We start from the raw sequence: 14,963 nt of genomic DNA on the forward strand, positions 1-14,963 counted from the left end.
CAGAGGAATTGAAGCTTATAATTCTGACACATCTATCAAGACAAACTAGTCATTTTCCTACAGCTTTACTCTTAATCTCTGCAGAAAACAGTGCAAAACTCTTCTTGCAGAATCATATGCAAGAAACATGAAAACAGCCAAAGGCATGGTCAAAATAATGTCAAAAAGCTAGAGTCATCCCTGTGGTTTCAGAGCTGAAAACCGGTTTCATCAAAATACTACTTGCTTCTTTTATTTCTGTCATTGAGATTTGCACCATTTGATTCAAGATGATTAATTTAGGAAATTGTGTTTTGTTTCTTGATACAATTTTACTGGAATGAAAGGCACTGCTAGAATTGAATTGGATTACATATTGGAAAGCTACTTGATTAATTTTCATTTCTAAAATCCATTTACATTTTCTAAATGTGCTGTATGAATTTAAGTTATATCTATCTTAGCTATAGCTATACTTTAGAATATATAGGGTAAAAATGTTCTACCAGTTGTTATAATTTTATGCTATAAAGTTTCATGAGATTGTTACTAATACAGTAAAGAGAACTTGTTCTCTTTCTTGTATTCAATAAAATTAAGGTATTAGAGTAAAATTTAAAGTATTAGAGTAAATTATTCTTCCTAATTAACTATGCACAAAATTCCCAATTAATTAAGGCAAGGCTGTTGTCTTTTCATTTATTTTGACTGGGAGAAAATGTGGAGGGACAATTACTGATATTTTCTACTTCAGCCTATATATGTAGAACAATCTTTGAGAAAAAAAAAATGGTTTTACTTCCTAGAACTCCTTGAAACTTTCTATAATGCTATGATGAAATTGTGGTTAAAAACAAATTTCCTAACAAAATGGTATATTTCAAGCAACACACAGTCAAAACTTTAAGGCTTGTCCTTAATATCTTGGGTCTTTACATCCTTACTCAGTGGTCACCCCTAACAAACACTCTCCAAAGACACAGGTGTCCAGGGTCCACATGGATTTCTTTATCTTCCTCATATCCTCTTTATTTCCATAAACTACACTAATTGTCTGAACTAAGTACCAGTGATTCAGTTTAGTTCAGTTCAGTCACTCAGTCGCATACGACTCTGCGATCCCATGAACTGCAACACGCCAGGCCTCCCTGTCCATCACCAACACCTGAAGCCTCCCCAAACTCATGTCCATTGAGTCGGTGAGGCCATCCAACCATCTCATCCTCTCATCCCTCCCCTTCTCCTTCTACCCTCTATCTTTCCCAGCATCAGGGTCTCTTCAAATGAGTCAACGCTTCGCATCAGGTGGCCAAAGTATTGGAGTTTCAGCTTCAACACCAGTCCTTCCAATAAACACCCAGGACTGATCTCCTTTAGGATGGACTGGTTGGATCTCCTTGCAGTCCAAGGGACTCCCAAGAGTCTTCTCCAACACCATAGTTCAAAGCATCAATTCTTTGGCGCTCAGCTTTCTTTAAAGTCTAACTCTCACATCCATCATGACCACTGGAAAAACCATAGCCTTGACTATACAGACTTTTGTTGTCAAAGTAATGTCTCTGCTTTTTAATATACTGCCTAGGTTGGTCATAACTTTCCTGCCAAGGAGTGTCTTTTAATTTCATGGCTGCAATCACCATCTGCAGTGGTTTTGGAGCCCCCCAAGATAAAGTCAGCCACTGTTTCCACTGTCTCCCCATCTATTCACCATGAAGTGATGGGACTGGATGCCATGATTTTAGTTTTCTGAATGTTGAACTTTAAGCCAACTTTTTCACTCTCCTCTTTCTCCACTCTCATCAAGAGGCTCTAGTTCTTCTTCACTTTCTGCCATAAGGGTGGTGTCGTCTACATATCTGAGGTTATTGATATTTCTCCCGGCAATCTTGATTCCAGTCTGTGCTTCATCCAGCCCAGCATGTCTGATGATATACTCTGCATATAATTTAAATAAGCAGGGTGACAATATACAACCTTGATGTACTCCTTTTCCTATTTAGAACCAGTCTGTTGTTCCATGTCCAGTTCTAACTGTTCCTGACCTGCATACAGGTTTCTCCAGAGGCAGGTCAGGTGGCCTGGTATTCCCATCTCTTGTAGAATTTTCCACACTTTATTGTGATTTACACAGTCAAAGGCTTTGGCATAGTCAATAAAGCAGAAATAGATGTTTTCTGGAACTCTCCTGTTTTTACAATGATCCAGTGGATGTTGGCAATTTGATCTCTGGTTGGCAACAGTCTAATATTATATCACCAGTAAGTTAAACACTAAAAGAATGTGTGCATTAAAATGGTCTGGTTGTACAAGATGAATGTAGATAATGCAGACAGAAAAAATAATTTGCTCCATTAAGAAAAATCTGATAACATATTAACCAAAATATGAAAAATAATTTAAAAAAAAGATAGCAGCAGAAATGTCTCAAGTAACAGGGTTGGAAAATAAAGCAAGGAGCAGCCACTGAAGCTCTTTTACAGTTCTTTCATGATGACAATCAATACTTTTACTGAATTAGTTAAATTTGTGGTTTTCGTCTAAGCTTAAAATGGAGTATTCTAAATAGAGAATTTTTCTTCTTTTGAGAGAGAGTCTAAAAAGAGGAAATGCTGAACACAAACAAAAATACTGCAAATAGAATATATAAACATGTCAATATAAGAGAAATGTCAATTCCTGAGACAATACAAGAAATTTAATAGTTTGCACACCTAACCTTGAAGGTATAGAAATGCTTACAGAGGGTATGGGGATATACTCTTAAGATAAAAAGATAATTTTCAATATTTTGTAAGTTTCATATAAGTTTAAAATGTTATGGTGGCTCAGCAGTAAAGAATCCAACTGCAATGCAGGAGATGAGGGTTTGATCCCTGGGTTGGGACGATTGCCTAGAGGAGGGCACGGCAACCCACTCCAGTATTCTTGCCTGGAGAATCCCATGGATGGAGGAGCCTGGCGGGCTCCAGTTCATAGAGTCACAAAGAGTGGGACATAACTGAAGCGACTGAGCATGCAGAAGAAATAAGCTAGATAATGTAGAAAACATTGGGGAAATAAAAATGTTTCTAGTTTAAAGCAGCTACATAAACTTAATACCTATGGATATTACTCATCTCTTAAAGAAATAGTTATCTAATTCTTATACTTTAAATAGATTTTAGTTTTTACAAAGAACATGTAAGTATTTTATATTCTACCTAATCTCTTAAGGTTAAAGAGATTTAACCTTAAGGCAGAATTAAAGACAAGAGGCAGAGAAGTCCTCCAAGCTTAAGAGCAAGAGTCTAAACCTCACAGACATTCCTGAATAAGACAAGTATACATGTATGCACATGGAAAGTTTGAGGACACTGGTGAATTGAGAGCATGTGCTTTATATCAAAGTGGCAGCTGCCCCCTCACCTGGGATTGTGCCTGGTCAGAGATGTGAGCCCAGCAATGCTACACTGTCCCATATTTTGATGAGTAGCCAGAAATTTGGATTTTCATGTGAAAATTTCATTTTCAATCTGTGACTTTGAGAGAAGCTGGCAAATTCAACTCTTTTTGGAATAGCCAACATCACACTTGCTAACAAATATTTGCACTTAAAGTTAAGACTAAATTCCTAAGCAGTATGGATGAAACTCTAACAATAGGAATGGAAGTACCCATGAGACAGTGAAAAAAATATATTTAATTAAGCATTTTTTATGCTGTTGAAAAAATGATACACGAGTGACCTTTATCACCTAACACCTCATGCAGGCATAAACATACTATGAGAACATGAAATATCCTTACTTTTGGCACACTTGTTCTAGACAGTGCTAACACATAGTCATGTCACTACTGCACATTTTGGAGCAAAGATAAGCTTGCAGCAGGACAGATACAAGCCCAATCTTTCCAAAGAAGCTACTTTTCCTGACAATTAAAGATAGGCTAAAATTAACTATGATATTTCTCTAGCCCATGTAATAATCAGTCTAGTTTAATGATTTGATTTTATGCTATTTTCACTGTAGATTGAGAGCGGGGAAAAAAAAGGTTGAGGTAAGCAATTCACATTTCTATTCTGTCATAAGTGAAAATAATTCCTTTTCATCTCAAATAGTATATATAAATAAATACTGACAATAGAACTTAAGCATCACAATAGATCAGCAGTTCAGATTCTCAAAGTAGATCGGTTGAGGGATGACAATGGTAAGGCTAAATATATGCATCTCATAAACTTTTAACCATAACTGGATTACAATCATACTTTTGCTCCTTTGCTAATTCCAGATTTTAAAGGCTAGTATCATCAATCCCATGTTATTCCTTAGTTCTGTGAACAGAAACAAAATTCTGGAAAAGATGTTTATTTTTAAATCTCAAAGATGGGGGTGGGGACAACTTGGTTAACACACAAAATACCTTAAAAAAGAATTTTATACCTTCTTTAGCTACTCTTAAGATAGTATTTTAGATATTTTAAGATAGTTTTTTCCTTGCATTAATTATATTTTGCATCTTATACTTTCCTTGATATGGTGTGATATTACAAGTTGGAGGACCTTGACAATTCAAACAAAACAAAGTTTATGGTAATCTTATAGGCATACATGCTTCAAAAATTCTAATTATGAGGTATTGCTACAGCTCTAAGTATATCTGGAGTGGCCATATTAAATATTAGCAAATTATCATGGAAATGTCATACCTGTTTTAAAAGTGTGTAGTTGGAGCCATCAGTGCTAATTTTCCTTATCTCATGATGATCAGCAAGAATTAGAAAAGGCTCTTCATCTAAATATCAAGACAAAAAACAAGTTAGACTTTTAGTAGTTTTGGTTTCCAACTCGGCTTAGTTTCAGTTTAGTTACTCTGGCAGTTCACCTTCAAATGCAGGGCCCTCTGGCAAATTAATGGTTAAAAAATTCATACTGAGCTCCTCTGGTGATAATAATATGAAAAGAACACAGATACCTGTGCAGTACAGAAAATCCAGACAATTCCAAATCCCTCTCCTTCCCTCAAGTTTCTTTAATATTAAATTATCTAATTTATTTGAAATTAGTGGAAAATATCTACTGCTGAAATCTTGCTTTTTGTCATTCTTTTTAAATTGGAATACAGTTGATTTACAATTTTGTCTTAGTTTCAGATATACAGCAAAGTGAATCAGTTATATATATACATATATCTATTTTTTTTTAAGATTCTTTTCCATATAGGTCAACACAGAATATTGAGTAGACCTTCCTGTGCAATAGGTCCCTATTAGTTATCTGTTTTTTAATATAGTAGTGTGTGTATATCTCAAACCTAATTTCTCATATGATACAAATGAACTTAGTGGCAAAACAGAAATAGAGGCACACATATAGAAAACAAACCTATGGTTACTGGGGGAAAGGGGTGATGGAGGGGGACAAAAATCTTATTTTTAAATGAAATTCTGAGAAGTATAGTCTTCACCTGTCTTAGAAATCTATATAAAGCTAAACATTCCTACTACTGAAAAGTGAAAGTGAAAGTCACTCAGTTGCATCCAACTTTTTGTGACCCCATGGACTACACAGTCCAGATGGAATTCTCTAGGCCAGAATACATCTGAAAATTCTCTCCTGATAATCATATAAGCAGATTATGCTCTCAGAATAACTTCCAAGAGTTTCACTGCCTATATGAACTTTTTCCATGTGTCTGGGGACTTCTTTTAAGTAGGAGTCTATATCCTTCTTATTTGTTCAACATGCTTTAATATCATATTTGTTATAGAATATAGGAAATATAATAAAAATAATCTAACCATGATTCCTATATATAAAGATAAAACTCTTTTTAAACATCTTTGCTTCTAAGATGCTTTATATACTTAGTTTCCTGGTGAGTAAATTTAATGTCAGCATATATTACAAAAAACAATGAAAAAGGTAATCACTTTAATTTTATAAAGATTTTATTTTAAATCATTCATTGTTATAGAGTTATTGTCCTGTTAATTTCTGTTCAAATGTATTACTTTCCTTGTATCCTTTAGTTTTACAGTATATATATATATATATATATATTTATTTATATATAAATAAATAAATATACATCTATATATACATATGTGTGTGTATGTATATATATATATATATATATATATATATGGCAGCATATGGCATATGGCAGCAACTCTATTCATCCCAGTCTTTCTGTTGAGGTTAAATTGAGACTAAAAAGCCTACTCAGAAGAGTTGGCTCTTAAGTTAAAAGTGTCCTGCCATCCCATCAATATAAATGCAAAATTAAAACATCATGTTCTACCACAACACTTAGGCAGTTCTGTTCTTTACAACTTAAATGTAAGACCCCAAATCCTGAAACTTCTAGAGAAAAACAGAGAAAAATCTTTACACTGGCCCTGGCAATGATTTTTTGCCTATGACACTAAAAACACAAGCAACAAAAGCAAAAGTGGGACTACATCAAACAAAAAAGCTTCTGCAAAGCAAAAGGAGCAATCAACATAATGGAAAGGAAACCTATGGAATAAGGGAAAATACTTGCAAATTATATATCTGAAAAGAGGTTAATATAAAAAAACAAAAAACAAAAAAACCTCAAACATATCCATAACAAAAAATAAGCAATCTAATTTAAAAATGGGCAGAACTGAATAGATAGTTTTTCAAAGAAGACATACAGATGGCCAACAGGCACAAGAAAAGGGCTCAACAGCACTAATCATCAGGGAAATGCAAATCAAGACCAGGGATAAACATCACCTCACACCTGTTGGAATGTCATCAAAATGACAAGAGGTAAGTGTTGGCAGTGATTGAAGAAAAGATAAGCCTTGTGCTCTATTGGTTGGAATGTAAATTGGTGTAACCACTAAAGAAAACAGGCTTCCCTAGGGGCTCTTCAGTATAGAATCTGCATGTAATGTAGGAGACCTGGGTTTGATCCCTGGGTTGGGAAGGGAATGGCAACCCAGTATTCTTGCCCTGAGAATTCCACGGACAGAGGAGCCTGACAGGCTACAGTCCACGGGGTCGCAAAGAGTTGGACACAATGGAGTGACTAACACACACAACAGAAAACAATATGAAGTTTGCTCAAAAAAATCAATAATAGAACTGTCATCCAGCAATCTTATTTCTGGTTACATTTCCAAAGGAAGTGAAACAGGATGTCAAAGATATATCTGCACTCTCGTATCTATTATGCATTATTCACAATAACCAAGACATGGAGACAACCTAAGTGTCCATCGACAGGTAAATGGGATCTATTCAGCTGTGAGAAGCAATAAAATCCTGCCCTGGCACTTGAGACAACATGGACGGTGCTTGAATTGTGCTAAGTAAAACAAATCAGACAGCAGAAGACAGATCCTCAATGATATCACTTATATAAGGAATCTAAAAAAGCCAAACTCATAGGAAGAGTAGAATGGCAATTACCAAGATTTGAAGGGTGGGGGAAATGAGATTATGTCACTAAAGAGTACAAACTTTCAGTTAGAAGATGAATAAGTTCTGGGGCGCTGATGCATCATATTATGATCACATATATATTTGAAAGTTGCTAAGACTTGAAATTTACTAAGATCCCAAATGTTCTAACCACACACAAAAAATGGTAATTATGTGAAGTGATGGAGATGTTAACTATTAATAATACTACCGTAGTAATAATATGGCAATATATAAGTGTATCAAATCAACACATAATATACCTTGAAATTTATACAACATGTCAATTACACCTCAATAAATTCTGGGAAAAATATCTATCCTCTGTTTAGCAAAAGATTTATGATTCAAGGACACTTATTTTTCTATCAAAATTATTACTAGTTTCTATTTATTGTTACTAGTGGAAAACAACTATACTATGGATACACAATGTAACAAGACCCAAACTAAAAATGATCAGCATTCATCACTTCTACACAATCCTTTGTGAAAAGTTTAAAGTAATGGAAATATTGACTAGTTTTTGGATTTCATCTCTTTTTCTTGCTCAGTGTCAGTAAATGAACAATATAGTAAGCAGTGAGTTGGCAGAAAATAAAAACAAAACAGTATCCTGGCAAATAAAACAATGGGCTTCAAATATTTGCAAATTTCTTCAAAGGTGAAAACTCCAAGGATAAGTAACAGTGGAATGAAAAATTTAAAGGAGTTATTGTTTTCTCCATATGTGCAAAATTGTAATCAGTTAAAAACTAACGTTTTAATTTCTATACTGTTATTTATTTGATAAAAGTAGATGAGAAAACATCTATTTCTTTAAATGTTGTCATCAACATAAATGTATATGAGAAACTGGCAATGCTATTTGATTCATTATACTCATTATCAAAGTAAGAGGAATAGAGACAATTAAACACCATTTTTTGCCCATTTTAGGTTATTATTATGTACTATTTTGCATCATTTTAATAAACATTGTTTTATCACTTGATGAATCATAGTTTGTTTTAAGTTATAGGTCATGTTTTATTGAATTTTCTAATTTACAAAGTTTAACACACTACTGGAAATAAACATGTTTAATACTTGTCTAATCACTGGAAGAATTCACATAGTCTCACATGGATGACTTATTTCTATTGTTGTCATCAATATAACTGTTATCATTATTCTTACTGATGTATTTTCTCCTTGGCACACATATATGAGGGTTTGTGGGTGGTATAAGAAGAAGGAAAAAAATTATTAGGACACTGTCACAACAGGTTCTTTAATAGTTCTGGCCAAACCTACTCCCAAGAGCTTGCTACACAGCAGAAAGCAGTACTAGAGATAGTTTTTCACTTGTTCTCAAAATCTACAAAGCACTTAATGATTCACAAGACCAAACTGTAATGGTATTACAAGCTGAGCGGTGTGTGGACAACACACAAAATCAGAGCAATGGATTCCCAATCAAGGTAAGTATAGGAGAATTTTGACTTATTAGCAACATCAAGGAGGAATGAATTCCATAAGAATAGCTATGAAATCAAGGATTCATACGTATAACTGAGGCTGGATCAGTGGACAAGTTCAATTCAATACCTGAGAGTGACTTGCAGCCATTTGGGTTATCAGGTTGTATTTCATATCCATCTGTACAGAGGCACTTGTAGGTTCCATATGTATTGATGCATTGCTGGCTACACGGAAAGCCCAAAGAGCATTCGTCAATGTCTACACATGTTTTACCATCATCCTTCAGTTGAAATCCAGGCCAGCATTTGCACTGGAGAATGAAAAATGAGCATAATCAATTTATACCATTGTCATTGTCCCTTCCTATTGGATATCCATTTAGCATGATTCAAGCAAGAAAATCACTGAAGAATAGATAATGCCAAGTTTTTCTATCCTGCAGCAATTAAACTTTAATCGGAATTACATATATGGTGTACAGTTTAAGTTTAAAAAGCATCCTCCCTAATATCTTCTTTGACCTTCTGAGATTGACAAGATTACAAAAGTTAACTGGCGTCAATCAGCAAACCATGGTGACTAGAGAATGGCAAAGAAAAACTAAATCATCAAATTCTTCTGTTTCTTTCTTTCTTTCTTTTTTTTTTTTTGCACTATATTGAACTTTTAGAAGGCTGTTTTAACAACCATAAGGATTAACCCTTCTATGGAGCTTAAAGGTTACTAATACTGCCACATATGTTTAACTTCATTAGAGTCTTAACAGAAATCTATGATGTAGACACTATTACTAGTTAACCCATGAGGAACCTAGATGCACAAAGATGAAATTATGTAAAGTCAGTTGGAGAGCTTGCTCTTGCTGTAATTTTTAACAAATATTAAGGCTCAATTAATATATATTGGCAGGGTCTGATTCCTTTACCAAACATGTTGTTGCCAGGAGAAATAATAAAATTCACATAGTTTCTTCACTATAATTAAATCAATGTGCATCATCAGATATTTTTTCTTGGTAACTCTATCATGTTCTATACAACCCTCTGATGATCATGTAATACTTCCTAACTGGCATATCAGTTCTCAGTACAATGTCATGCAATGTATGGCTTTGCATTCCTGAAAATAATGAGGGGCTATGATTGGTCTTTCACTTGTATATTCAGCACCTGCCAAGTAGCATATGGGAATCATAATTACATAAAATGAACTTATAATTGGTCATACGATTATGACCATATTAACCTTAAGACTATCCTATAGCCTTTGAATAAAGAACCTGTGACTACCGAATAGGAGCGTGAAATAGGAACTCTAAATTGTTAAGAAAAGCCAGTATTCATTATAAACATTTGAACCTATGTATCTATTTGCAAAATATTAGAGAGAGAGGTGTGTGATTACTATTAAAAAATCAGCAGCCAAATAATTAAGGGGTGGAATTTCAAAGTACAAAAAATGGTGTTCATTATGTGGAGAAGGAGCATCAACTTCACCTGAAAGTGCTCAAGAGATAAATGAATAATGTTTCCAAGTCCTTTTACATAAAAACGAATCTCTTTAACCCCTTGGCACATTTATCTTCAATATTTATGCTGATATTTATCTAATAATTCTAAACCATTACAGAGGATTTTTTGTAATCTCCAGAATCCATTAGCAAGCCAGCAAATCAAAGCAAAAGCCACAACATAATTTCCCAAATTCTCCTCATCAGATCATGGCTTGTGAGTATTACTTTCCTTGAGAAGACTCATCCTACCACCAGATAAGGAAGTCAGGGGAATTGGTGCTTATGCTATGTCCAAAATAAAAAAGAGAGTGTGTGTGTGAGAGAGAGATGTGAAATGTCACTGAAGTATAATTACAAATAGTTAAAATGGTAAATTCTAAGTTGTATATTTTATGTAATTAAAAAAACAAAATTTTCAAAAAGAAATTGACAGTTTGCAAAAAGATATCACTGAAACAACTGGAAATTAGATCATGTGATCATGTGGAAGCCAGAATACACATAGGCAGACACGGGATAGAGTTGAATTCAAGGGGCACTTCAGGAAAAGTGAAACAACATGTTATGCAATGCATTACATTCCTCTCAAAAGAGTAATCTATAAAGAGACAAATAGTGTCCCTATTCTAAAAGGGTTTTGGAAAATTACTTTGAATGGCTAATGTCAGGTTATAGAACTACCATACTAACTAGCTGGTTTGGATAAAAAAGTATTTATGGAAAACTAATATCTTGAAGGTAAAATTTGTAAAAGTTATCAAGAGTAACGGACATTTCTGTAAACAAATGAAATTATATTTAAGAGCAAGCTTTTTTTTAAAGTGTTTATTGAAAGAGATTTTTTAAAATTAATTTGTTTATTTTAATTAGAGGCTAGTTACTTTACAACGTTGTAGTGGTCTTTGCCATACACTGACATGAATCAGCCATGGGTGTACATGTGTTCCCCATCCTGAACCCCCCTCCCACCTCCCTCCCCATCCCATCCCTCTGGGTCATCCCAGTGCACCAGCCCTGAGCACCCTGTCTCATGCATCAGAACTAGACTGGCGATCTATTTAGCATATGATAATATACATGTCTTAATGCTATTCTCTCAAATAAAAAGATAATTTCCTCTCCACTTCATTAACCTTGTTTTACCAAAATCATTTTTACCCCCAAATAATTAAAAGGCATTTAAGAGAAATTCTACTAACATAACTTTCATAAATTGAATGAAAAATTAATAATAATCATTTTTGTCCTCAAAGATAAAAGATTAAAGATTCATCTATATTTAACTAAAAAAGAATGGTTTAAAAAGTTTCACTTTCATTAAAAAGATAATCTTTATGAAAGTGAGGCACATACAATGTCAAGTTAATATTCCTCATAATTAAGAACTATTTCAGATTGTTTTTTTATATTAATTTTTTAGAGAAACATATTACTAGAAACAAATATAGCTGTCCAAAACTTTCCTATAACATTCAGAAAAATTTCTTTTCAGCTTTTTAAGTGATATTTGAAAATACTGATTATCTTGTATACATTAAAATTCATTTATCTCCCTAAAGTACATTTATTTTCTCATGGTAAGTTACCCTTCCATCAAAATGAGATTCTTGCTTTTTAGTTAAGTGTTATTATTCCATTTTGAATAGTTGGATCGATTGTATTTGTTTTACAGCAAATGTGCAAATTATTCATAGTCCAGAAGGTATAAATTTTGCTTTTATAAGCAATTTTCATTTTATTGCATAATTTGGAGTAGGACTTGTCCTGTTTTGCTGATACTGTAATGAGAAGTAGTTTACGGTATAGTTTTCCCCATTCTCTGTAAAAAGAGAAATCTATCAGCTAACATTTTTTCCCAAAATAGAGAAGTATTTTGTAAATAAGATTTTTTGTTCAATCTCCTATAAATTAGCTGTCAGAAATATAACATACTACAGACACATATTAAAATTACATATATAACATAAAAGTGTGATTGTGCTTAGTCGCTCAGTTGTGTCTGACTCTTTGTGACTCATGGACTGTAGCCCACCATTTCCCTTTGTTCATGGGCTTCTTTAGGCAAGAATACTGGACTGGGTAGCCATCCCCTTTTCCAGGATATAGCATAAATAATAACATATATATATATATGTATATATATATACACACACACACATATATATGTATGTATATACATATATATAAACACAATATATAAAATATTTGCTTTGAATATTTGCTTAAGTTTCTCATTTATTATTCTCAGTTATATTCTTTTTTCTTAATCTATTTATATTTAATTGAAAGATAACTACCATATTGTGTTGGTTTCTGCCACACATCAACATGGATGAATCATAGCTCTACATATGTCCCCTCCCTCTTGAACCTCCCTCCTACCTCTCATTTTTTAACTGGTTTTGCTTCCCTCAGTAGATATTTTATTTTATCCATTACATTAGCTTGGCATGTGTTTATATTAGAGAGCATATACACAGCAATTTTATCAAGTATCAAATACATTGACTTTTAAAATAATTTTTGTCTATTTTAACTCAAATTCTCACTTCATTCTATGACTCCTTCAGAGAAGCCAAACAGAGAATACTGATATTTTAAAGGTATCAATAAACAATTATTTCACTATGAGGAATCTTATAAAGTAAATAAAATAGTGTAATTTAACATGACTTTCTGAGTGAGAACTAGTTCTACCAAAAGTAGTAGTTTTCCACATATGGGATCTCTAAGCAGTCAGCACTCTCTACATGTAGCGATTAAAAAATATTAATCCTTACTTTTGACATTATGCCAAAGGGTGACCATTTCATATTCTATATTTTTAAAATTTTACCACAATATTGTTATGATAGATTAAAAATATACATAGGATAAAAAAATAAATCTACTTTGAAATTTAAATTTTAGACATTTAAGTAGATGAATGAATAGAAATGAGTAAATAGAAATGGATTATTATTTATAACATGACAAAATTTTAGCCATTGCCTCTTATAATTTTATAACACATTTCCTGATTTGGGGGGAAACATTTCTGCATTGATTGTACATAAATCACCAATAATATTTTTCCTGCTTCATCAGGTTTGAAAATATATACTACCAAAATTAATTATCTGATACCTACTCATCTTATTAGGAACTGTCCTGTCTCATCTGTCTTGTTTCCTTCTACCCACAATATAGTGTGATGAATCTGTGCATTTGTGTTTTAAGTCTTACATGCATGTGTGGTTAGTTGCTTCAGTTGTGTAAGTCTTACAAGTTGAAATAATTCTTCTTAATGCAATATTGGGTCTAAAAACTTTTAAAATAAACATAACTTTCTTAGTATTTTACTTTTTATCTCTATTTTAACATAGGGGAAATTATTATTATACTTCTTAGGTTATATCCATATACAGTGACCAATGCAGTTAAGTTAGTCATAATAACAGAAATTCAGAGATTATAAATGACTGATGGTTGTTTGGGTGATTTCCCATTAGATAGAACTGACTGTCATAGAATGTCAAGGCTGGCAGGGAAAATGCCCAAGCATCTTTGTAATAGACACATTTTTTTTTCTTGCATCTTTTAAAGAAAGTCACTTCGTCTCAGATGAAACACTTAGACACAAGAAAGGTGACAACTCCCTTTAATATAAAGAGTTCTGATGTTCAAAACATCTTCCTTATATTGAACAGAATCTGTTTCCCAACTCCTAATTCCAGCCTTTGAAACAACTCGGACAAGATATGCTCCCTATTCCAGTACTTCAGATATTTATGTATTTATTAATGTCATTTTTATTTATTTGACTCTTTCAAAATTATTTTTCAAACTTTAAAATGTTCATTTCGTATAAGAGTGTAGCCAGTTAGCAATGCTGTGGTACTTCCGGGTGAAGGGCAAAGGGGCTCAGCCATAGGGAAACATGCATCCATTCTCCCTCAAGCCTCCCCTCCCATCCAGGCTGGCAGGGGACAGTGGGCAGAGTTCTAGGTGCTATACAATAGGTGCTTGTTGGATATCCGCTTTGAATACAGCAGGGTAGAATTTCGTATATTAAATACAGCTGACTAGCCATTTTGCTCCTGGTGAAATTTCTTCCAAAGGTGTGTCTTCCAGACCCCTGATGCCATTGGATGCACAAATGTGGATATAGTACAATTTGTCAAAGTTCCTCTTAAAGTGTCATGTTCCTAAATGTGCAGGCTCCCCAGGTATGTCCTGATCATCACAGAATACAGTAGAACAAAATTCTACTGACATCTGTACTACTCCTAACTAGATTAGATGGCCTCTGTGTTTCATTGGGACCATGTTCTTTTGCTGATTCATACAGAGCTATTGTCCAGTTAAAATCACTAATTTCCAAGTGAATTGCTTTTACTGAGGTTTTCCCATATTTACATAATTGATTTTAACCTAAAGTACAACTTTAAGATTTAGTTTGTATGCATTCTCCATTTCAACATACTAAAATAGAGAAGTTTTCTAAAGCTATCTGTCAATCAACTTTGTCAGTGAATCCCCTTCTTCAGGAAAGTGGTACCAACAAAAAGCAATTAGTATATTAGACA

The 14,963-nt window shown here is 33.5% G+C and overlaps 1 protein-coding gene across 1 annotated transcript in view; it reads right to left on the reverse strand.

The window, feature by feature from the left end:
• The window catches only part of LRP1B (LDL receptor related protein 1B), a 1,678,044-nt gene that overhangs the window by 275,462 nt on the left and 1,387,619 nt on the right, over nt 1–14,963 (reverse strand). The window contains exons 56-57 of the mRNA XM_065928990.1: nt 9,009–9,192; nt 4,670–4,755 (exon numbers count right to left, since the gene is read on the reverse strand). Coding sequence (XP_065785062.1) covers nt 4,670–4,755; nt 9,009–9,192 — 270 coding nt within the window. The remainder of the gene's footprint in view (nt 1–4,669; nt 4,756–9,008; nt 9,193–14,963) is intronic.

This window comes from Muntiacus reevesi, chromosome 3, assembly GCF_963930625.1.
Source record: "Muntiacus reevesi chromosome 3, mMunRee1.1, whole genome shotgun sequence".
Taxonomy (NCBI): domain Eukaryota; kingdom Metazoa; phylum Chordata; class Mammalia; order Artiodactyla; family Cervidae; genus Muntiacus; species Muntiacus reevesi.